This window comes from Mustela putorius, unplaced genomic scaffold, assembly GCF_011764305.1.
Source record: "Mustela putorius furo isolate JIRA1106 unplaced genomic scaffold, ASM1176430v1.1 tig00000407_pilon_pilon_pilon, whole genome shotgun sequence".
In the NCBI taxonomy this organism is placed as follows: domain Eukaryota; kingdom Metazoa; phylum Chordata; class Mammalia; order Carnivora; family Mustelidae; genus Mustela; species Mustela putorius.
This window is the reverse complement of record NW_025421373.1, coordinates 26,657,847-26,683,359: the sequence shown is the minus strand read 5'-3', so window position 1 is coordinate 26,683,359 and position 25,513 is coordinate 26,657,847. Positions and strand designations below refer to the sequence as shown.

General features: G+C 47.1%; 1 protein-coding gene across 2 annotated transcripts in view; it reads right to left on the bottom strand.

Annotated features, from left to right (window-relative positions):
- Positions 1 to 7,819: 7,819 nt before the first annotated feature.
- Positions 7,820 to 25,513, bottom strand: part of GALNT10 (polypeptide N-acetylgalactosaminyltransferase 10) — a 213,986-nt gene continuing 196,292 nt past the window's right edge. Inside the window, exons 9-13 of one of the 2 annotated variants that reach the window (XR_006606628.1) lie at positions 24,388 to 24,609; positions 21,361 to 21,477; positions 12,369 to 12,518; positions 10,487 to 11,837; positions 7,820 to 9,838 (exon numbers count right to left, since the gene is read on the bottom strand). Coding sequence is in view for 1 of the 2 variants with exons in the window: in XM_045079595.1 (XP_044935530.1) it covers positions 11,679 to 11,837; positions 12,369 to 12,518; positions 21,361 to 21,477; positions 24,388 to 24,609 (648 nt within the window). In the remaining variant the exon portion in view is untranslated. Of the gene's footprint in view, positions 11,838 to 12,368; positions 12,519 to 21,360; positions 21,478 to 24,387; positions 24,610 to 25,513 lie in introns of both variants that reach the window. The other variant, XM_045079595.1, reaches the window with a different exon arrangement.

Here is a 25,513-nt window from a genome sequence, read left to right as displayed (position 1 = left end):
GCATTGCCCCTAGAGCAGGGGAGGAGGACAGACAGGTGACATTTCCTTGGGTGCTCTTTCTCAGCCCTACGGGTATTGGCTGCTCCTTATCTGTTATTTCTGTATTCTGTAGATTTCTCTTTACTCTCTTTTACTACAGTACCCTGTTATAATTAATAACCACATTAATTTTCCTCCTTTCAAATTGCTGTGTGATTTCTGTCTCCTAATTGGACCCAGACTGATAACCCCAACCTCTGTGTAATTTTTTGAGTAGTGGGGGGGCATATGCTTTTAACTACCCCTTATATACAATCCTAGAGTCTTCCTTCCAGGAATATTTTATTGTAAGTTCTCCCCCATGTTATTATGTAGTTCAGTTCCAAATAGCAATATTTGGAAAAAATTCTGATTCCTTTGCTAGGGGAGTAAATCCGGAATTCCAGAAAGGAAATATAAATATTCAGATAATGAAGAAATGAATAGAGAAAGCTTCTGTGATTCTTGGTCTGCTTTGTGTAGGATTTGAGATTGTTGAAACAGTCAAGAGAATCTGCTTTGCTACCGAAGCGAGCACCAGATAATGAAGAAATGAATAGAGAGAAGCTTCTGTGATTCTTGGTCTGCTTTGTGTAGGATTTGAGATTGTTGAAACAGTCAAGAGAATCTGCTTTGCTACATTTATAAATTTAGGTAATTAATTTACGACAGTTGCTTAAGTGCTTAGAAAGCTCTTGCTTTTAAGATTTTCAAGTTGGTCCTGTTGGGCATTTAAAGTGTTTGAGAAAATTAGGCATATTAAATTTGTAATTGTAGTCTGAAATGTCTAAGGGAATTTGATTAATTAAAGCTGTAAGTCTATGAAATGTTTAAGGAGGACTGAATGTACTAAAACTTCAGAATTAATTCAACAATAATCAAAGAACAAGTAAAAGTGATCTTATCTTTATACAAAAATCACTAGATTTATAATAGAATAACAAGATTTGTCAATTGAACATAAGGCCTTTGACAAAAGCTAGGTTTTATAATGGGCAACTTGAGTATGTAGCTGTAAGATTCTTTTCCATGTCCAAATCTACCTCCAGATATTTAAAATCACAGGTATATAACCCCCAACCTTATAGTTCTAGCTGAGGCCTCTCTTCTGAGCTGCAGAAAGCAACATCCAGTTCTTTGCTCAGACGCTCAAGAGGCATCGCATACCCAGATGTACAAGTTAGAAACTTTTCTGTTCCCCGAATATTTTAACTATGCAGCCTGTACCCCTTGATTCTCCGTGCCTTTCACCCCACTCAAAGCCCACCCATCATTGAAGCACATTCTCCATCCGAAAGGTATTTAGAATCTGTCCCCTTTGCTTCATACCCTACGGCCAGCAGCACTAGCGGAGGGCACTATCATCTTGTGCCTACAATGCATCACTGGCCTCTCAGCTGGTCCCTAAAACACTCTCTTCTGACAGAGCCTCCATACAAACCAGACCTTGCTGTACAATTCTTAAGGCCTGGTGCCAGCTTTCCAGCACATTCTAACAGTTCCAGCTACTATCTCTTGGCTCAGAAGCCCTGGCCCAGCTCTGTTATTCTGCCCCAAGTTCCTCAAATAAGCTGAACCCCACCCTACCCCGAGGTCTTTGCATTTGCATTTAGCTCTACCTGGAATGTGGTTCTGCTTGCTCCTCCTGATGCACAGCTGGCTCCTGCCTTCAAGTCTTAGTTTATTTTTTTTTTAGAGAGAGGGAGAGAGATGGTGGAGGGGTAGAGGTGGGGGGGAGAGAGAAAGAGAGAGAGAGGAGAGAGGGAATCTTAAGCAGGCTTGGTGCAGAGCCTGATGCGGGGTTCGAGCTCACAACCCTGAGATCATGACTGGAGCTAAAATTGAGTCAGATGCTTAACTGATGTACCCATTAAAGTCTTAATTTAAATGTCACCTCTGCAGAGAGCCTTCCCTGATTAAAAGGACCCCCCCCCCCATTGCCCATTGCTGTACTCCTTTCAGTGTCTTTTCTTATTAGCACTCACCACAATGTGCAATTGTCCCCATTTCAAATATTAAGCTCCATGAAGGTGAGGACCGGGTCTGTCCTGTTTGTTGTAGCTCCAGGGCATAGGACGCTAATTCTCCAGTTCTGGTGGCTAATAAGAATGAGGCTCAGCAAGCATTTTTCAATGAATCACTTTATTTTTTTAGAAAAGATTTGTTTATTTATTTGACAGAAAGCGAGCACAAGCACGGTGAGTGGCAGAGGGTGAGGGAGAAACAGACTCCCTGCAGAGCAGGGAGCCCAATGACGGGAGCCAAATGCAGATGCTCCACCCACTGAGCCACCCAGGCGCCCCTCAACAAATCACTTTAAATATATCCAACTATACCAAAAAATTTATTAAGTAATAAAAAAGATACAAAGCAGTATGCAGAGTATAAATTCCATTTGTTTTTCTGAAAAGGTTTATACACAAATACATATTTTATGGAAACACAAGAAACTAGTCATTGTGGCTGCCTCCACAGTGGGAACTGTAGGACAAGGGAAGAAAGGTAAGAAGAACTTAATTTTTACAACCTCTTTTCCTATTGCATATTTTACAATGTGCCTATATTTCTTTTGCAATAATAAAAAACCATCTTTTGGTATTATTTAGTAAGAAATATGGAATACCAAAGAAGTTGGAAGAATCTCAGATAAAGGATAGTCATTTAATTTTTAATTTTAATTATTTAATTTTTTAAACAATTTTATTTATTTATTTGACAGAGAGAGACACAGCGAGATTGGCAACACAAGCAGGGAGAGTGGTAGAGGGAGAAGCAGGCTTCCTGCCCAAGCAGGAGGCCAGATGCAAAGCTCCATCCCAGGACTCTGGAATCATGACCTGAGCCTATGGCAGACCCTTAATGACTAAGCCACCCAGGTTCCTCTGTTTTTATTTTTAAAAAAGATTTTATTTATTTACTTGAGAGAGAGAAGGGAGGGCATGCGCAGGGTGAAAGGGGACAGAGGGAGAAGCAGATGCCTCACTGAGCAGGGAACCTGACTCGGGGCTCGATCCCAGAACCTGAGCCAAAGGCAGCCATGTAACCTACTGAGCCACCCAGGGGCCCCAAGTGCAGTCCTTTAAATGGAATAGATTTAGCTTTATGAAAAACCCGCAATATTGTCCTTCGTTTCCTCATCTTGCTGAGGACCTGTGAAAGCTTCCCCTGACTCTGGCACTTGACAGGCATCGGCCGTGGGCCAATGGTAGCCATTGGCGTGGTGGGCAAGAGTAAAGACCCTGGTGTGATCTCCGGCTCTGCCACTTCACTAGCTGTAGGACCGCGGACAGCTCACATGAAGCCTATGAGTCTCCATTTTCTTCATCTGTAAAATGGTGTGATAATAGTACTTCTCTGATGGGGCGATTGTGAGCATCTAATGTGTTCTTGTGAAGTACTTGGCACAGCGTTGTCTCGTACCCAGTAAATGTTCATCCATTACATGCTGATGCCCCTAAACTTCCCCTTGTCCCCAAGCTGAGATTTCTGCAGGTTAGGGAAGGAGACATCATCTTGCCAGATGGCGAGGCTGTGCTCAGTTTTCACTCAGGCAGTCGCCATATCCATCGGCACGGCAACAATTGGGAGACTACTTGATTATTTTATTGTATCTTAACCTCACCTTAAAAAATTTTATAGGAGGAAAAATCAAAGTACCAATAGTAGTGATAAGAAGTATGTGTATATCAAGAAAGTGAAGAGGGGCGCCTGGGTAGCTCAGTTAATTAAATGTCTGCCTTCGGCTCAGGTCATGATTCCAGGATCTTGGGATGGAGCCCCATGTCAGGCTCCCTGCTGACCCTGCTTCTTCTTCCCCTGCTCTCCCTGCTTGTGCTTTCTGTGTCAAATAAATAAATAAATAATCTTAAAAAAAAAAAGGAAGAGACAATCAACAGAATGGGAGAAAGTATTTGCAAGTCATACATACAATAAGAGACTTGTATGAATATATAATGAACTCCTATAATTCAAGAATAAAAAAGACAAGGCAGTTAAAAAGTGGGTAAAGTTTTTTTTTTTTTAAGATTTTATTTATTTATTTGACAGACACAGAGAGACACAACTGAGACCACCCAGGCACCCGTTTGTTTATTTTTAAGCACCAGTGTCCATTAAAGCATTTTAGTTGCATGCATATATTATTACATTTGGGGCTCTATCTCACAACCCTGAGATGATGACCTGAAAGAAAAAAATCAAGAGATGCTCAACCAACTGAGCCATCCACACGCCCCAAGCATCTTTTTTTTTTTTTTTTTAAAGTAAGCTCTAGGCCCACTGTGGGACTTGAACTCATGACCCTGAGATCAGGAGTCACGTGCTCCACTGGCTGAGTCAGCCAGGCACCCCCTTATGCATGCTTTTTGATTAGTGAAGAAAAATAACCATATTGGGGGTATAGTAGGAAAAGCAGGAAATGTATCATCAAAGATTGTATTAAAAAATACAGGTGTAATTGCAACTGATATACTCTTTTTATTCCACAGGAACAGATGTGCCCTGTTGACAAAATAGAGCCTTTGTTTGACTCTTTACTTTTGACATTAGTCCCATTTTCAGAAACCAATTATGTATGGAAGTGGGGGTTATGTGCCTTCCGGGGAAAGCAGAAGATCCCTTTGCCCTTTCTGATTCTCCTTCCTTTAACGCTAGATCACCAAGCAAACTTCTCCTAAGGAGTAATTCAGCCGATTCTAGGAGGATGCACATAAATATTGACAAATAATGACCTACATTAAATAAGGTGTCTTTAAGCTGAAATACACATAAAGCAAGGTTATGTGGCTCTTGTGGGCGGAGGCTCATGGGAGCCCACCTCTGTACTTGCCTCAGGGGTGTGGTTCAGTATTTGCGAATTCAGTGTTTGCAGTGATGCAATAGAACAGAATGACTGTGAACAAAGGGAATGAGTTATGTATCAGCAGAAGTGCCATGAAGGAGGCTACATAGCTGCTCAGCATGATGAGAATGATGTGTGAGGAGGTATATTCTTGACAGGGTGGGCTGGAAGTTTCTTGGGAGGGGAAAGCTAAGCTAAAAGCTAGGACTCGAAGTGTGGAAAGAAGCTGCCAGGTGGATAAGTATATCCCAAGTGGTGGGACCAGCAGGGTTCTGGAGGTGACAAAGACTTGGCCTGTGGGGACCTGAGCCCTGCTGAGGAGGTGGTGGAGAAGCAGGCAGGGGCTAGTCTGGAAGGACTGTTAGGACCTAGCTAAGAAGTTTTCATTTTCTCCTAGAGGCCTAGGGTAAAGTTACAAGCAGTGCAGCAGTAATCAGGTGTCGCTGGGCCCTTGTTTGTTTTCGCCACTAGGCTGAAGAGGTCACCAATTGTCCCTTATTCACCTCTGTATTTCCAGGGCTGAGGACAGAGCTGGGGCCAACTACTGCGGCACAGAGCGTGGACCACCGCGGGCCCACAGTGTATATTTCAGTTTGCTTTTGTCGTCTGAATGACCAAGCCCGGGGATTCTGCAGCTGTAGCTGTCAAGAAACTGTCACAGGGACTTTCCCCACAATGTGGACAACCCCAGGATTCAGGCCTCAGCTTCCCAGGCTGAGAGGCCAATGGTGGGGGAGCTCAGCGCTCAGCTCCAGCAAAGGCAGACCCGTCCTCCCTTTCCTCCCATCCTTAGGCAGGAGCTGGCAGGAGATCAGATGCTACTTTAATTCCAAGGGGCTCATGAACAAAAGCTGCCAAGTTGCTTAGAAACCTGCTTTTCTGAGGGTTCACCAGGTTTTCCTTTGTTTCTATGGCATTGTGTGTGTGAGTGTGCATGAGCACACTGAGGGCCATCACCCTGCCAGGTCTGCAGCAAGCGGGACCGGAACGTGAGAACTGCGGGCTGCCTGGGATACCGTCGCAGTCCCCAGGTATCGCCAAGCCAGGCAGCCCAGGCGTTTGAGGGGCAACAAAGGGGAGCCAGCTGCCTTCGGCCAGAGGTGGACAGAGCTGTGAGCAGCTGCAGGAAGGAAGCTTTGGATACTGAATCCTGCACTCACTCGCTTCAGCAACAGCCCAGAAGCCCTAGCATGGGAGATACCAACAACAGAACCGAGAGGGGACACCACTCTCATCCCCTCGCTGACTCGCTGAGCTTGGAAAATAAATTCTCGAGATCAGTGTCACTGCAAAGTACCAGATGTAAGATTTGTAGGACCAAGGCAGTCCTAGCTGACCATGATCTAATTTGGTCCCCTTCTTCCCACTGTCATGTGGGAAATCTGAGGCCTGGGGAGTGGAAGGGACTTCCTCAAGAACACCTAGCGTATCACAGAGGTTGGAGCACTCTTTCTCAGAAGGTCTGTGGGCTGTGAGTGGAGGGAAAATAGCCTAAAGCATAAGCTGGCCCTATATTATTCACCCATTTGTCCCTTCTTCAATTACTTATTGAGCCCTTACTCAGTGCCAGGAGCCCCAACAAGGAGCTAAGATGGATGAGAAATTGAATTTCCCCGTCTTCCCACCTGCTCCGGTGAGGAAGGACCTTTCCTCCCAGCAATCAGTAATTTTGAGATTCTGGCTGTCCTGGATTTCCACGCCTACTGTGCACCCAGCACCTTGAGTCATTCCTGGCTATACATGTCAGCCAACGGCACATCTGATGCTTTCACCCGGCCTGGTTAAAAACCCTCTAAGAGTTCCCACTGCTTTAAAAATAAAGCTCAGAGACTCCTTAACATGGCCCACAAGGCCCTGCAGGGTGTGGCTTCTGCCCTCCCCACCTCCTCCTCTCCTCTTCTCTCTTACCCTGCTCCCGCCTCACTGACGGTCATACCTGTCATGCTCCCCCCACAGGGTCTTTGCACATGCTGCCTGTACACATGGAATGTTCTCTCCTCTCTCTCTTCTTCTTGTAAAGGAATTTAATCTTTATAAAAAGAAGCCATTACAATTTTAGAAGAAAATTAAGTTAATATGGACCTTCTGGTTCCAGTACACAAAACCTGCCCCTCAAAACCTTCCCCGCTCCTGTTCATCAGCCTTCTCCAGGCCGTGGGTGGGTCCACAGCGCCCTCTGGTGGGCTCTGGGTGACAGCACCAGCAGGCAGCTTCCGCCCTTGGTCCTAGCAGTCCCACACCAAGTCTCAACCACAGAACCACAGCTGAAGCTGGAAGCATCACCCAAAACCTTCCCAACTTTATGGCAGAACACTGAGGCCTAGATAGGGGGCAGGATTTGCCCAAGACCTTACAATCCGTTGCAGAGCCAGGCCAGCCAGAGCTCTTTCTATCACTTGGCATTACATATATCTAATATGCAAAGTATCACCATGTTTTGGTAGGTAAAAATTTGTGGCTGATAGGTGAGCATCAGAAATGAACTCTTTCATGTTGTTCTGTCCATCCGAAACCTTCAAGTCCTGGCTGTAGTCTGTAGGACCCTGTGTGGGCTACCCACCTAACCCGGGAAGCTCACCTCCTTCTGTGCCTTCAACATGGGAACTCCTTCCTGCCTCAGGGCCTTTGTACTAGCTGTTCCCTTTGCCTGGAGCCCTCTCCCCCGGAGCTGCATCTTGGATCCCACTCCCTTCTGTGTTCCAGCTCTCACAGAGAGGCACTCTCTCACCAGCCAACCTAATGTTGATCCCCGCTCCAGTCTCTCAAACATCTTATCTCTTATCCTTCAACGCCCTGTTCACATTTAGAATCATCTTCGTTAGTTGTCGGGGGTTTGCCTTCTTCTCTAGATCGATGGCTGTTGGGAACTTGTTCATTATTCTGGGTACTGAGCAGACATTCACTGAACATGTGGGGAATGATGGGGTAGAAGATGGTGTGTGATAAGAACAAGGCAGATAGCACGGTACAGAAAGTCTGGAGGTTTATTCAACAACAGTCACAATCACAATTGTACGCGGTAAGTCAGTTCTTCACAAAGGCTCACTTTTCCAGGCAGAAGAGGGGTTGGTGGTCTTGAGCTTTCTGTATGGAATACCCAGTGTGCCATCCCAATATTCCCTGCCTAGAGTCCCTTTGGGATCCCAGTCTTCAAGCCCAAAACAGAGCAGGAGCCCGACCCTGTTATCTGACAAGGCAGAATCAAAGCCATGTGACCAGCAGGTGTTAGGGGGGCCTTGCCACTGGGGATGTAGGTCCCACCCCAGAGGTGGCAGTGGGCCTTGGCTCAAGATCAACTTTGGACTGAAATAGGACTTGGATTTTCACAAAGAGAAAGTAGAAAACAATTCCAGAGTAGTACCGCACCCTTTGCCCCTCTTCCACACTTAAAAATCTCCAGAAAACATTAAAAGTGCACAGCTTCCCAGGAATTAGAAAAGATCCCCCAACCTGTACAAGCTAAGATCACTGAAGCAAGGAATCCAGTTTCTCAGTCACTACCGTAAAGTGCTTTGCCATGCCTTTGAGACTCCAGAGACAGAAAAATGAAGATGCATGGAAAGAAACATGGAGTCATTTTAAAAGATATTATCTCTTTCTTCAGGAGAAAAAGAAATTCACCAGGTAGGTTTGCAGAGTGAAGACAATGGGGATTTTGGGGACCTGTCTGCCGTACCCTACAGCAAGAAGTGCTCCTTCTCCTCTAGGTCTGTGGGAGGACCCCCCCTCCTGCCTCTGAACTAGTTCTTCCTCAGGGGGTAGATGCCTAGTTCCTAGATGGCTTTGGAAGTCGAAACCTCCAGGCGGAGGCACACGGTGGGATGGCTTTTCACACATGTGCCTGCACACTTGGCCCCCTCCCAAGGCCTTGTATCTCCAAAGATGCTCTCTGCATTGCAAAATGCTTCTGGAGGCCTCCTGTGGAAAGGCTGCTGGTGGGCCCCCTGGTCAAGATTCTCTCCACCCACACCATTTTGTGACCTCCTGCTCAGAATAAAGAGAGGAAAAGGGGCCCCCCTCCTCACCCATTACCCAGATGAGAGCACCTGCGCGGACTCCTGGCTGCTTTCCGGAGGGACAGCTGGCAGTGCGAGCAGGAACCGGAATCTTTGAGACAGGTGGTCTTCAAAATTGAGGCCAAAACGAGGGGTCAGTATTTAGTATTCCGTCCATTGGTCAGCTAAGCCATGAACGTCTCTCTTTCCTTCCCCTATTACTCTGTCAAGTCCTAGGACCTCCGGATAAGACCTGCTAAGGGGGAACCCCCCCCCCTTGTTGAGGGGGCCAAACCAGACTTGAAAGAGAACCAAAGGATGGCAAAGAGGAAGGCTGTGGCCTGCTGGCTGCTGCTCCTGCTGTCCAAGCAGTCCTGGTCTTGCCAAGGACAGTCACCCCCTCGGAATGGGACCACTTGGGAATCTAGGAGTGCTCGGCACTCTGTCTGGGGGCTGGGATGCGGACTTCAGGCATGGCCTCTGAACAGGGGTCTCTCTCTGGGGCTGCTGAGGCCCTTCCAGGCTACAGACTAAAGGAGTTGTTCTACTGCCCTTTTAATTTGTAGTGTTCCTGGCACAAACAGGAACAACTCTAGCGTCTGGCCCTTGAGGGCTTCTTCGTCTCAGATCCTGCCTGCTCTGGGCCCCACGTCTCCTACTTGAAATTAGAAGTTCTGAAACACTCATCCAACAGAAAATACACACGCCACCACCAGTGTTTCCCCTCCCCCCAATCCTGCCCCTGCAGGTTTGTCTAGCAAGGCACTAGGGAATTGTTCAAGTTTAGGGATTTGCTGTACATTTGCATTTTGTCTTCTTTTTAAAAGGCACAGTTTTTATTTTAATGATGCTGCATTGCTTTCTGAGGATGACCCCTAATTCAGCTCTCTGAACTGCAACACTCCTGTTCTCCTAGATCCTGGAAGGGGCCTCCTCTTCGGACTCCTTCCTATGGAGGGCCACTTCGAAAGATAGAGGGACTCATCTGGAAAAGACACGAGGGATCGACAAGGAAGCTTCTGCGAGCAGAGGGGCCACTTCTCCTGTGGGCAGGTGGCCAGCGCAGGGCTTGTGTGGGGGGCAGAAGTGGAGGAAGCGGTGCTCAGCCAGCTCTTTGCATAATCGGGGTGATGGGGTTTGGGAGTTGATCCCTCCCCCACCCCAGACAAAAATGGCCTTGAGATCAGCCAGCATCTCAAAGGCAGATTTGTGGCTCTGTTCCCAGATATATGTCTCATTTCATCGGTAAATGCCACATTTGAGAGATCCAACTCTAATTGGAATACGGACTTCAAGTATTTCCCGGACTAGCTGGTGGAAGCCATAGGTTGTGGAATGGGATTTCCATTTCTGAATCAGTAGGGGGCAGGCTGGTTGCAGAAACAATTTCTCTTAGTTTGGGAGCCCTCTGGGAATCTGACACATAATTAACAAAGCAAAAGGTAAACACGAGGGACTGGCATGGACCTAGATGTCCATCTGCTTGTGGGACACTGGGCGCTTTACTCCACCGCAGCTGGGAGGGTGGTGGAGGGTCACAGGGCTTTGGGACTGCGCTGAGGACCATGTCATACCAAGGTCTCTGGTACGAGCTGACAGACATAGGTCACCCACCCCCCGCAACACCACCAACCTCGGGTTTCAGAGATTGTCTGTAGGCAGGGGGGCTGCCTTGACTGTACTACACTTGGCTGGCTCTTTCCAGTCACAGCATTCCTGAAGTGCATGCTGATGCTAGAACACCAGAATCCTGGGTAGCATTCTAGGTTGTGATCTAATGATAGAGTTCTTGAAAAATTCTAGAGCTCTATATGAGAACTAGAGCCGCGATGAGGTCAGAGGCTGGGCATCTTGCCCATGGTCTGCCCTGGAGGCCTCCAGATGTTGTGAGGGGAGCACCTCACACGTCTGCTCCTCTCTTGAGGCGCGAGATTGCCCAAGACAGAAAGAGGAAGATGGAAGCACTGATCAGGGAAATTCCGCCAGCCTATCTACTTTGGAGGTCTTCTCACTAGGCCCTTTCCACCGACTCAAGGCCATGTGACACAGCTCTGAGAAGCTGGTGGCTGAGCTGTCCTGTGCCTGCCAGGCACTCTGTGGACATTTCAAGCGCCCAGAGAGCAAGGAGAGAGAGCCCATGTGTCCGTGGTGGCAAAGGAATGCCTGGGGGTCCCACTTCTGCCCCCAGGCCTGGCAGTTGGCCAGTGCTCAGTATTAAACACTGTGACAGTCTAGGTGAGGCCTTCGATTTCATCACTTGGGGCTGTGACAAAGCCGGTAATGGCAGTGGCCCGCGACAGGCAAGATACTGAATGTCTGGCACTGGCGGCCCCCAGAAAAACCTCCTTTCTCCCTTCCTGGGGTAGATGAGGACACTGGTGCTACAAGCTGCCCAGACAGGCAGAAGATGCCCCTTTTCTGGAGGACTGTCCCGGATGAGCCATCCGAAGGCTAGGCAACCTTGTGGGACCCACTGTGGGGTGGCCTAGGGCTGCCCTGGCATTCCTCCCACATAATGCTCAAGGGCCCGCGAGAACAAAGCTGAAAAGCCCTCTGGGATTTCCATGATGCCATCAGGGGTTAAAGCAGGCACTGCTCTCTGTGGGGGCTCCTGTGGGGGTCTGTTCTCCACCCCACTTCCACCCCTGGGCTTTAGGGACCAGGCGGACACCTTGCGCCAGCTTTAAGAGCCCTCTGTGCCCTGGACCGGCTGGCCAGCACCTCTCACATCACGGTGCCCACGGAAGCCCTGCCTCCCTCGGGAGGGGAAGGCTGCAGCGGGGCCAGGGACGACTCCGCCAGGCCTGCTGAGGAGACGTGAGGGCTCAGTTCCTGTTGAATTCTTCCAAGACTGTCGAGTTGGTGTGTTCAAACAGCCACTGCTGGGTGAGAGAAGAGGGGTTACAGGTGTTCATGAAGATCCGGTGGTCACTTTCACTGCAGTCCATGCAACTGCCGCTGACGGGGTGGTACAGGGTCTTGTCCTAGGAAAGAGGGAGGCAATCAGCCAGGCGGTGCTGGGGACACGGAGCGGCAGCAGCAGCCGTACCACAAAGCAGACTCGAGCCCCGGCACTGGCCTGCAAATCGCCCACCTGCCTGGCCCTCCCCGTGCCTGCCCTGGGCCTGCTGCCTGAGCCCGGGCAGGGAGGGATGCAGGTAGAGAAAGTGGCCCACTTTTGGCCTGGCCCTAAGTCTGCTTGTCTCTGGCCCAGTTTCACTGGTTTTCATGGTGTCTTTGGTTTGTGTGTGTTTTTTAGTGGACTCGGTTGCCAACATTTAAGATCCTAAAGATTCCACATAAAAATCTGGATTCCTGGCTTCTCTCGAATGACTGAGAAGTCGGGCATGGCGGGTTTGTGGTACAAATATGTGAGGGAGTGGGCTCTGTGGGGGAGTAGGATGGAGGCATGGAGTGTTTATCTGCTTGTCTTTTTAACCCACTGAGCCACCCAGGTGCCCCTATCTGCTTGTCTTTTTAAAAATCAAGCCGGTTGCCCACATAGACTGCCTTACTTTGCGGTACTTCCACAGCTGGTTGCCCTTCATGCTGTGGCAGTCATACAGGGTGACTGGGCTCGTGTTGGAGATGGCGTCAAAGCAGAACTTCTTGGTGTGCTGGGGATCTCCGGGCCGGATGTCCTCTCTCCAGGTGAAGGTGAACACCTGTATATACAGGGACATCATCACAGGGACAGCAAAACCAGGGGACTTTCTCTTTTTTGGAGTGATGGAAAACGTTAAACACAGAGATCCAGAAAACAGTATTGACCACGCCTGTTCCAGTCACCCAGCTTCAACAGTTACCACTCACAGCGGATCTTGTTACAGTTTAACCCCCTCTATGACCCCCCACCCCGACACTATTCTGAAGCAAATAACAGACCTCACAACATGTCCGGTGTAAAGATTTTACCAAGGTGCCGTTATGGAAATAAAAAGTTACCACAAAGTCCTCAATGTCATCAAGTAGCTAGAGGTCAAGTGCTCTAGCCTTGTAAGTTTCTTTTCACAGTTTAAATCAGGATCCAAACCAGGTTCACATATTGCATTTGGCTGAGAAGCACTTCCCCCCTGCCAGCAGCTTTACTGAAGACTAGCTGGCATACCATCGATTGCACACACTGGAAATGCACAATTTGATAAATCTGACTTGTTTACAGCTGTGAAACCACCACCATCATAGAGGTCATGAATATATCCATCACCCCTGAAGTATCCTCACTTCCTCTGTGGTCTCTTTCTCCTGTCCCTCCTCATTCCCCATGCCTCTGGGCAACCACTCCTCTGTTTTCCATCAATAAAGATAAGTTTGCAAGTTCTAGAATTTTAAATAAAAGGGATCCTAAGGTATATATATTTTTAGATTATAAGGTATTTGTATATAATATAAGGTATTATTTGTTTTGGGGTAAAGGTCTGTGATACATCAGTCTTACACAATTCATAGCATTCACCATAGCACATACTGTCCCCAGTGTCCACCATACAGCAACACAGCCACCCCATCCCTCCTATCCACCTCCATTACAGCAATCCTCAGTTTGCTTCCTGAGATTAAAAGTCTCTTATGGTTTATCTCCCTCTCTGGTTTTGTCTTGATTTTTCCTTCCCTTCCCCTATGATCCTCTGTCTTGTTTCTCAAATTCCTCACATCAGTGAGATCATATTATAAGGGTCTTTCTCTGACTGACTTATTTCGCTTAGCATAATACCCTCCAGTTCCATCCACATTGCTGCAAAAGGCAAGATTTCAATTTTTGATGGCTGTATAACATTCCATTGTGTGTGTATATATATATATAGAGAGAGAGAGAGAGAGAGAAAGAGAGAGTATATATATTATATATATACTCTTTATATAATATATACTCTCTCTCTATATATATATATAGCCAAACTATGGAAAGAACCTAGATGTCCATCAACACATGAATGGATAAAGACAATGTGGTGTATATATATATATAGAGAGAGAGAGAGAGAAAGAGAGAGTATATATATTATATATATACTCTTTATATAATATATACTCTCTCTCTCTCTCTCTCTCTATATATATATATATATATATATACACACACCACATTGTCTTTATCCATTCATGTGTTGATGGACATCTAGGTTCTTTCCATAGTTTGGCTATTGTGGACATTGCTGCTATAAACATTTGGGTGCATGTGCCCCTTTGGATCACTATATTTGTATCTTCAGGGTAAATAATACCCAGTAGTGTGAATGCTGGGTCATAGGGTAACACTATTTTCAGCTTTTTGAGGAACCTCCATACTGTTTTCCAGAGTGGCTGCATCAGCTAGCATTCTCACCAACAGTATAGGAGTGTTCCCCTTTCTTCGCGTCCTCACCAACATCTGTTGTTTCTTGACTTGTTAATTTTAGCTGTTCCATTGTGGTTTTGATTTGTATTTCCCTGATGCCAAGTGATGTGGAGCACTTTTTCGTGTGTTTGTTGGCCATCTGGATGTCTTCTTTGCAGAAATGTCTGTTCATGTCCTCTGCCCATTTCTCTTTTTTTTTTGTCAGAGAGAGTGAGCACAGGCAGACAGAGTGGCAGGCAGAGGCAGAGGGAGAAGCAGGCTTCCTGCTGAGCAAGGAGCCTGATGTGGGACTCGATCCCAGGACGCTGGGGTCATGACCTGAGCCGAAGGCAGCTGCTTAACCAACTGAGCCACCCAGGCGTCCCTCCTCTGCCCATTTCTTGATTGGATTATTATTTGTTCTTTGGGTGTTGAGTTTGATAAATTCTTTATAGATTTTGGATACTAGCCCTTTATCTGATATGTCATTTGCAAATATCTTCTCCCATTCTGTCAGTTGTATTTTGGTTTTGTTGACTGTTTCCTTTGCTGTGCAAAAGCTTTTGATCTTGATGAAGTCCCAATAGTTCATTTTTGCCCTTGCTTTCCCTCAGCTTTGGCAATGTTTCTAGGAAGAAGTTGTTGCAGCCGAGGTCGAAGAGGTTGCTGCCTGTGTTTTTCTCAAGGATTTTGATGGATTCCTTTCTCACATTTAGGTCTTTCATCTATTTTGAGTCCATTTTTGTGTGTGGTGTAAGGAAATGGTCCAGTTTTGTTCTTCTGCATGTGGCTGTCCAATTTTCCCAACAAAACATTTGTTGAAGAGGCTGTTTTTTCCATTGGACATTCTTTCCTGCTTTGTCAAAGATCAGTTGACCATAGAGTTGAGGGTCAATTTCTGGGCTCTCTATTCTGTTCCACTGATCTATGTGTCTGTTTTTGTGCCAGTACCATACTGTCTTGATTACAGCTTTATAATAGAGCTTGGAGTCCAGAATTGTGATGCCACCATCTTTGGTTTTCTTTTTCAACATTCCGCTGGCTACTCAGGTTCTTTTCTGGTTCTGTACAAATTTTAGGATTATTTGTTTCATTTCTTTGAAAAAAGTTGATGGTATTTTGATAGGGATTGCATTAAGTGTGTACATTGCTCTAGGTAGCATAGGCATTTTCACAATATTTGTTCTTCCAATCCATAAGCATGGAATGCCTTTCCATTTGTGTCTTCCTCAGTTTCTTTCATGAGTATTTTATAGTTTTCTGAGTATAGATTCTTGGCCTCTTTGATTACATTTATTCCTAGGTATCTTATGGTTTTGGGTGCAATTATAAATGGGATAGACTCCTTAATTTCTCTGTCTTCTGTCTTCTTGTTGGTGTTAGAAAATCAACTGATTTCTGTGCATTGACTTTATATCCTGACACTTTACTGAATTCCTATAGGAGTTCTAGCAGTTTTGGGGTGGATTCTTTTGGGTTTTCCACATAAAGTATATCATCTGCAAAGGGTGAGAGTTTGACTTCTTCTTTGCCGATTTGGATGCCTTTAATTTCTTTTTGTTGTCTGATTGCCAAGACTAGGACTTCTATTACTGTGTTGAATAGCAGTGGTGATAGTGGACATCCCTGCCGTGTTCCTGACCTCAGAGGAAAAGCTCTCAGTTTTTCCCCATTGAGAATGATATTTGCTGTGGGTTTTTCATAGATGGCTTTGATGATATTGAGGTATGTACCCTCTATCCCTACACTGTGAAGAGCTTTGATCAAGAAAGGATGCTGGGGGGACGCCTGGGTGGCTCAGTTGGTTAAGCAGCTGCCTTCGGCTCAGGTCATGATCCCAGTGTCCTGGGATCGAGTCCCACATCGGGCTCCTTGCTCCGCAGGGAGCCTGCTTCTCCCTCTGACTCTGCCTTCCACTCTGTCTGCCTGTGCTCGCTCTCGCTTGCTCTCTCTCTGACAAATAAATAAATAAAATCTTTAAAAAAAAAAAAAAAAAAAAGGATGCTGGGGGCACCTGGGTGGCTCAGTGGGTTAAGCCTCTGCCTTTGGCTCAGGTCATGATCTCAGGGTCCTAGGATCGAGCCCGGCATCGGGCTCTCTGCTCGGCAGGGAGCCTGCTTCCTCCTCTCTCTCTCTGCCTAGCTCTCTGCCTACTTGAGATCTCTGTCTGTCAAATAAATAAAATCTTTAAAAAAAAAAAAAAGGATGCTGTACTTTGTCAAATGCTTTTTCAGCATCTACTGAGAGTGTCATATGGTTCCTCTTCTTTCTTTTATTAACGTATTCTATCACATTAGTTGATTTGTGGATGTTGAACCGACCTTGCAGCCCAGGACTACAGTATGTATTTTTTGGTCTGATTTCTTCCACTCATCATTTTTTTATGACAGCATTTATGAATAGTCTGTTCCTTGCCATTGCTAAGTAGTATTTCACTGCAATACACACCTTTTACCTGTTAGACATCTAGGTGGCTCTCCGTTTTTGGTTATTACAAATAAAGCGGCTATGAACATTTGTGTACAAGTCACTGTGTAGACATATACCTTCTTTTCCCTTGGACAAATACCTCAGAGCAGTATGGCTGGATCATAAAATAGATGAATGTTTAACTAAGAAACTGCCAAATTGTTTTCGAAAGTGCTTGTACCATTTACATTCCAAGCAGCAGTGTATTCTTCCAGTTCCCCTACATTCTTGCCAACTCTTGGTATGGTCAGTCTTCTGAATTTTAATTTCCATTTTTACAATGGAGTTAAGCATTTTTAATGTGTTTATTTGCCACTAATATACATTCTTTGTTAAACTGTCTGTACAAATCTTTCACCCATTTTTCAATCGGATTGTTTTCTTACTGAGTTTTGAGAGTTTTATGTATTCTGGGTCCAAGTCTTTTATCAGACACATGTTTTGTAAACATCTCCTTCCAGTCTGTGCCTTGCCTATTTTCTCAACAGTGTCTTTTAAAGAACAGAAGTTCTTTGCTTTATTTTTATTTTATTTTAATTTTTTAAAAGATTTTATTTATTTGACAGAGAGAGAGAGATCACAAGTAGGCAGAGAGGCAGGCAGAGAGAAAGGGGGAAGCAGGCTCCCTGTGGAGCAGAGAACCTGATGTGGGGCTCGATCCCAGACCCTGAGCTGAAGGCAGAGGCTTAACCCACTGAGCCACCCAAGCGCCCCTTGTTTTGTTTTTAAAAAAGTCCAATTTATCAGTGTTTCTCTTTTATGGATTGTGCTTTGGTGTTTTATCTAAGATAAAACTCACAAAACTTGTGAGTGCTTTAGCAAAGGTCACAAACACTTTTGTCTACATTTTCTTCTAAAAGGTTTTAGGTTTTAAGTCAATGCACCATTGTGAGTTAATTTTTCTCATATAATATAAGGTATGTATTGAAGAATTTTGGGGGCCTATGAATATCTAATTGTTCCAGCACCATTTGTTGAAAAGACTATCTCTTCTCCACCGAACTGCCTTTAAACACTGGCAAAAATTGATTGTCCACGTGCATGTGGGTCTATTTTTGGTCTCTTGATTCTGTTCTATTGATTTTTCTTTATGCCAATACCGCACTTTCTTGATTACTGACCGTTATATATCTTGAAATTAGGCAGTGTGCGTCCTTTAACTTTGGGGTTCTTTTTTTTTTTTTTAAGATTTTATTTATTTGACAGACAGAGATTACAAGTAGGCAGAGAGGCAGGCAGAGAGAGAGAGGAGGAAGCAGGCTCCCTGTGGAGCAGAGAACCTGATGTGGGGCTCCATCCCAGGACCCTGGGATCATGACCTTAGCCGAAGGCAGAGGCTTTAACCCACTGGGCCACCCAGGTGCCCTAACTTTGGGGTTCTTTTTGCAAGTTGTTTCGGCTATCTAGGTCCTGTCCATTTCCATGGGAATTTTACAATCAGCTTTTCACTTTCTGTAAGAAAAGCCTGCTAAGATGTTAGGATTGTGATGAATTTGCATAATGGTCTGGAAAGACCTCATGTCCAACCTGTGGACACGGCACGATCTCCACTTACTTAGGACTTCTCTCATTTCTACCAAAAATGTTTTGTAGTTTTCAGTGTACAGGTCTTTTGTCAGTGACAGGCCTGAGGATTTCATATATTTTTTTTGTTCTAATAAGTGCTTGTTTTTAATTTTAATTTCTGATTCTTCATTATTCATATATACAGTAAGTTGACTTTTGTATCTTACAACTTTGATAAGTCCATTTATTAGTTCTGGTAGTTTCTCGTAGATTCGATTGAATTTTCCACCAAGATGATCAGAGTCTGCAAATAATCATTGCTTTCCTTCTTTGCCCGCCTGTAGGACTTTCCTTTTTCTAGCCACAGGGTAGAACTTTTAGTACAGTTCAAACAGAAATGGTGAGGTCAGAATCCCTTTCTTGTTCCTGATCTTAGGGGTAGAAAGCATTCAGATTTTCACCATTAAGTATGGTGTTAGCTGCAGGCTTTTTTTTTTTAGACAATCTTGATCAAGTTGAGGGAGTTACCTTTATTCCTGGTTTGCTGGGAGTTTTTATCAAAAATGAATGTTGGATTTTGTCAAATGTTTTTTCTGGGTAAAGGCGTAAAGGTGATTATATGGTTTTTCTTTCTTTCTTTTTTTTTTTCTCTTTAAGGATTTGACAGAGATCACAAGTAGGCAGAGAGGCAGGAAGGCGGGGGGGGGGGGGGAGCAGGCTCCCTGCTGAGCGGAGAGCCTGATGCGGGGCTTGATCCCAGGACCCCAAGATCATGACCTGAGCTGAAGGCTAGAAGCTTAACCCACTGAGCCACCCAGGTGTCCCTGGTTTTTCTTTTTTACTTAACACGATGAATATATTGATTAATTACCTTTTTCTTTTCTTTTTAATGATTTTATTCATTTAGTTGTCATAGAGAGAGAGAGAGAGATCACAAGCAGGGAGGGTGGCAAAGGGAGAAGCAGGCTCCCTCCAGAGCAAGAAGCCCAATGTGGGACTCGATCCGAGGGTCCTGGGATCATGACCTGAGCCCAACTGAGCCACCAAGGTGTCCTGATTTTCTAAAATCAGGATTTTTCTAATTTTCTAATTAAGCCCACCATGCATTCCAGGGATAAGTTACACTTAGTCATAGTGGATTATCCTTTCTATATACTGCTGGATAGGATTTTCTAAAATTTTGCTTAGAATTTTTGCATCTATGTGCACGAGGGATACTGATCTGCAATTTTCTTATCATGTCTTAGTCTTGTTATTGCTATTTAGGTAATGCTGGCCTCACCAATGTATTCCTTCCTTTTCTGGAAAAGTTTCTGTGGAATTGGTAACATATCTTTAACTGTTTTGTAGAATTCACCAGTGAATCCATGTGGGCCTGGATTTTTCTTTGAGGGACGGTTTCAATTGCAATGTCAGTCTCTCAAATAGAATCCTGTTGTTTTCCAGCGGGGCTGGGGAGAGCGCTCACCATCTCTGGCCCTGTGTGAGCACTGGGCATGGCGCCCTCAGTACTCCAGCAAATGTCCAAGGGGAACTTGGTAAATCTCACAAGTTCCCTCTGTGTCTGGTGCTCTCCTCACCCAGGAAGTACTGGGACAGCCGTAGGCCTTATCTGCTTGCTATCCCTTGAGGATAACCATCCTCCACTGGCCAATGTCTGTTCTCTTGAAAACAGTTTTCCACATATTGTCTGTTTTTCAGTCGTTTCTGGTAGGAGGGTAAGTCCAGTCCCTATTGCTCCACTCCACCCTGGCCAGCAGCGGACACAATGGTGGCAAAGGAGTGGTACCGGCGGCTCCTGCCTCCTGATGTTTTGTTTCCCAGGCCCCCCTGTAACTTAGGGGCTGCATTTTAGATTCACGATTCTCCCTTCACAGGCTCACTACAGTTCTTCACTCAGGGTGGTTGAGAGCCCTGGGGGATACAGATCCCACTGGGGCAACCGGGCCACCATGCTTCCCATTTCAGAGTGGGGAGGTGAGCACAGCCACACCCCCAGGCGCCATTTTGTTGCTCATTTGTGGGAACCCCTCAGGCGTTTATGTGGACTCTCTGCCACACAGTGAGGCTCTTCTAGGCTGAGCAACTTGGGCACATTCTATCCAGGCCCTGGCTGTTCCTCGTCTCTTTTAGGGTCCTAAGGTGGGGTGGGTGTGGGGAGCAGCCACATGCTACCTTGGAGAACTCAGGAGAATCCGTGAAGGGGAGACACTTCTAATAGAATTGTTGTCAAAAAGGAGGAGGGAGAGCAACAAGGACTTCCGAGGGAGGAGCAGACACTGCCAGGCTGGGCACTATGCCCATCTGAGAGGCAGTGCTGTTCCTTCTCAGCACGCACGCCATGCTCCTCTCCTGAGCTCTGCTTTAGCAGAGGACCCACAATATAGGCTTCTATCCGTGTGCTCTTCCAAAATGCCAGAAAACATAGTAAGGAGACTATAAAAATGTACCTTTGAACCAAGATTCAGTGGATGTGGTGGATGTGGCGTGATTTGGGTTAATTGCTTGGAGGCGGGGACCACAGAAAGCAAGCTAAATGCAGTTTCTTGAAAGTGGTGCCTTTCCCTGCACTGCTGGCTTGCCCTCTTCATTCTTCTGGTAACACCCCGTGGGCATGATCTCCTGGGGAGGCCGCCCTCTCCACTCTCCTCCCATCCTTCGGGTGAGGCTGGCCGCACTGGCTCCAGGAGTGGGTATGTGACCTGGGCCTAATCAATACAAGGACTCATCACATCCCTATTGTAACTGGCTTAGGAAAGCCCATACATGAGTGCCCCAGGGCTTTTCCAGGACTGCCTTTTCATGGAGGGACTGGAAGCCTTTGCTGCTGGCGGTCCCATCTGCCACCACATGGGAAGAGCCAGGTGAAGGATTAAGCCCAGGGAGAGAAGACAGAGTTGAGACCCTGGAGGGGTCCCCCTGAACATCATTTAAGCTTTTCAGTGATATGAGCCAGTAGATTCCTTTCCGTTGAAGGCCATGTGGGCTGAGAGTCTATGGTACAACTAATAGACCAGACTGGTGATTTTATTGCACTGGGAAGGATTCCTCTTTCCAAGGTGTTCAGGAAGCTCTTATAACTTATCCCCTGGGCTGACTTTTGTCTGTCATCATTGAGCCATCAGTTCTCCCCTGAGGCCCAGATCACATGAGCATTCCAGGCCACACACAGAGCGGGGGGAGCTGGCTGCCGGGCCCCGAGGAGTGGCCCTTACCTGCATGGTGTTCCAGGCGGCCTCCCCGCGGCCCCGGACGCAGCTCTCCAGCCTCAGCGGGGAGCCCAGGGCCCCATGCTTCGTGTCAGCACATAGCCCCGTGCCCACATTGTGGATCTGATAGAGACAGAAAGGGGGGACCAGTGAGCACCTTGAGATAACCCTCTGGGACCATGCCAGGGTGGGATGAGGGAACCCAACAGAGACACGGGATGGGGAAAGCTCTGCCGGTTTTAAAAAAGCCTGGCCTGGGCTGGGGGAAGTTCCCTGTGCCTCTCAGTAACAGAATGCTCAGCCCGCAGAGAGGAGCTCCTCTAGGCCTTTGTCCTAGAGCCTGCAGTCACAGGGTGGTGGGCTGGGGTGGGGCCCTAAAGGTGTGGGGGTGGTATTCAAAGGACTCCCTGGCTCCGCTCCCAGAGAATTTGATCCACTAAGTCCAGGAACTGAATTTGATTCCCCTTCTGGGAGACCCAGGGACCATACCTTGAAAACCACTCTAGAAAAGGAAGTGACACCTTTGCTGTGGGGTCTCAGACTCTCTGCCTTTTAGAGCAGGTAAATAACAAAAGGTTCTCCTTCCCCAGAACACTAGGAGATGCGGTGAGCCACATGTGGTGTGTGCCCGGAGGAGTCCTGGGCTAGGAGTGGAAGGCCGAGCGGCTCCCAGTTAGGAGCCAGGAGTGGCCTTACTAGCTGACGGCCATAGTGCAGGTGCCACATCCTGGAGTTCCTGGCCCACAGAAGCACTCCATTTTGATGGAGGGTTTGGCGGTGTGGTGGCCGTGAAAATGTGCCACTCAGTTATCCTGTTGCAGGGAGTCTGATTGCCCAGCAGCCGTGGAGGGAATCCACGTGTCTGAATGGAGCCATGCTCCCCGTGGGCTGCTTCCAACCAGCATCGGAGGGCACGGGGGTACTGCAGCAGGCCCGTTCCTGGCGGACGCCAGACTCCTCTGATCCAGCTCAGTTACTTGGCTCAAGCTTCCTCAGAGCATCCTTGCAATGTGCGACTCCTCCTACCCCAGCCCTTCTTTCTCCTCTAACCCCCTCCCGGAGGGCAGACCAGCCCCACATCAATCTCGCAGCCTTTCCTGGCTCCCTTCTCATTACTTCTCTCAGGTGTTGCCCCAACAGGTCTTTTGGTGTCTGTTTCTCAGAGGACTGACCTAATACAGGGGAGAAGGGGAGAAGGCCCAGAAACTGGCAAAGAAATGAAGAGCTTCATGAGGGAAGTCCCCATGACATGTCCTCTAGAATATTTGTGCAGGGGTTGGGTAGGGCTGGCCAGACGGCTTAGTCAGGAAAGGTCATGAACAAGTCATTTCTGCTGGCCCCAATGCATCTGTCCTTCCTCTGGTAAAACACCCTGGTTTTCTATGGGGCTACTGTGCCTTGCCCACCCTGCGGCCTGTCAGAGTATCTGTCCTATCCCTGGTTGTCCCCTTCCTCCAGTGGCCACAGGGATCACTGCAGACCAAAGTAATAACTTAGCTGGCTTCACTGGGAAGGAGCCATATACCTTTTTGCTGAATGGCCAAGGTTTGTCAGCTTTGAGCTTCTAGAAACCGTCTTGCTACCCTCAGTGTGAAGCTGACACAAAAGGAAGCAGAGGTAAATAGGAGAAAAAGAAACTGACATCATTTGAGCCCCTGGATCCAGGTGTGTCTGAAGCCACAGCTACCCAAAGTTTCTAAGAGAATTAATAAATTTCTCTTTTCACTTTAAATTGGACTTCTATCACCTACAAGTGAAGGTGACCCAACTCTTATGCTCCTTGTCCCCAAGCCTCAATACATCCATCTATCAGGGAATGGATCCTCTCAGTTCAGAAACCCAAGAGCCAGAATCTGGTGATGGAGTGTTTCTCCCCCCAGAAGATGGCATACCTTCCCCAGCAGGACTGGCTTCATCAGTGTGTGACATGGGCAACGGCCCAAGGCCCCTCAGTCAGAACGGCCCGCCATTGGTTTAAAGTTCTGCTATCATTGTCTTAATTTTTTTCTTTTTTAAGATTTATTTATTTGTTTTAAAGGTGGGGAGGGGCAGAGAGCGAGAGAGCGAGAGAGCGCGTGCACAAGCACTTCAAGCAGACTCTGCAGTGAGCACAAAGCCCAACTCAGGGCTCCATCTCACAACCCCGAGATCACGACCTGAGCCGAAACCAAGAGTCAGACACGCAACCGACTGAGTCACCCAGGAATCCCATTGTTGTCTTAAGATTTTTAGCATTTGATCTTTGAATCTGTGAGTGAGATCTGATAGTATAATAGAGCCTGCGTGTGAGCAGAGGTGCTGACACATTACACGAGCATCCGATGTGCCTTCCTTCTGTGTTTGCATACGGCATCTGGGATGCCCCCCACGTACAGAATCCCAGAGGTCTCGCTCGCACAGCAGTTCGGCAAGACTCAAGTTACGGCTAGGACTAAGTGGGGTGCTGGCAGGTCTGAAGGCCACACTTCCTTTCCAACCATGACTAGACCGCACAAAGGAGGGCCACAGCATTCTGGGCTGAGGAGCTCTACTGTATCCTCTTACTTGCGTGATTGCCCTGGAAGCAGCCACCACTTCCCTCACCAGCAGCAGATAACCGCACAGAAGGGAGAAAAGGACAGCCCACAGCCTGCTTTCCTTCCACCCTTGCTCACGCATCAGCAAGCTGCAGGGAGAGCATCTTGGTAGAAAGCACACATTATCAACAAGTGAAATAAGATTGGCGGAGTCCGTTTCGTGCAGGGTTTGCACTGTTCTGGCAAGAAATACATATGCACGTACAAGGGCTGAAATACAGATAGTGAAATTGCACCCATCTGGCCTGTGAGTTAAATGCTCTTCTGTTTGCATGTAAAACTGGCTCTGCAGAGTGGGAAGATGAATGATAAAATTTCTGCTAATAATTTAATATTTTAATTTTTCCCTACTTAGAGTATTAAGTAGCAAACGAAAACCCCCACCACAATCGGGAGAGCTCTACCTTCTTGCACTGGGCCCCACTTATGCACCCGGCCCAGGCCCCTCAGGACTCACCTCCCCCCAAGCTGCGGCTGGGGGCTCCACGGGTGGGTAGAATTTGGGCAGGTCCCAGGCGATCTTGGTCATAAACCACTTGAAACTCTTGCAGTTAAGGGAGCTGCGCAGCTTCTTCTGGGCAGCGACGTCCCCTGCCGAGAGGTGGCGGTACTCGGGCCGGCGCTGGTAAATGTGCTCCGCGTACTCATCCATCCACACTTCCGCCACTCGCTTCAGGTTCTGGAGGGCGACAGGCAGGCGGAAGGGTCAGGCCCTCTGAGGGGCTGAGGCCAGGGGGTGGGGGGTGGGAGGCCTTGTGGACCATATGGTCTCAACTCCGAGGTGGCTATAAAGGAGCCTGACATACTACTTAAATGAATGGGTGTGGCTGTATTCCAATTAAATTTTATGGACATTGACATTTGATTTTCACATATCATGAAATATTCTTCCTTCATATTTTCACCTTATTTGAAAGTGTAAAAATCATTCTTAGCTCATGGGCCACACAAAAACAGTTTGCTGACTCCTGAGCAATGAGGAAGGAAGCCAGCAGGAGCGGGGGCCCATGGCAAACGCAAAATTCACCAACTCCTCCATTTTGCTGACTCTTGAGTTTGGGACTAGGAAGCCATGAAATCACCTCGCCAATGCCTCATTCTTTCTTAGTGCTGAAGAGGCTGACAGTGGGTTAGAAACAGGTAACGAACAGTGTTATACCTGCCAGGGCCCCACATGGCCAAGGCTGGGCTTAATTTAAAACTGAGCTTGGGGCGCCTGGGTGGCTCAGTGGGTTAAGCCACTGCCTTCCGCTCAGATCATGATCTCAGGGGTCCTGGGATCGAGTCCCGCATCGGGCTCTCTGCTCGGCAGGGAGCCTGCTTCCTCCTCTCTCTCTCTGCCTGCCTCTCTGCCTACTTGTGATCTCTCTGTGTCAAATAAATAAATAAAATCTTTAAAAAAAAAATAAATAAAACTGAGCTTGACGCCTGGGTGGCTCAGTGGGTTAAGCCTCTGCCTTCTGCTCAGGTCATGATCCCAGGGTCCTGGGATTGAGCCCCGCATTGGGCTCTCAGCTCAGCAGGGAGCCCGCTTCCCTGCTCTTTTTGCCTGCCTCTCTGCCTACTTGTGATCTCTGTCAAAT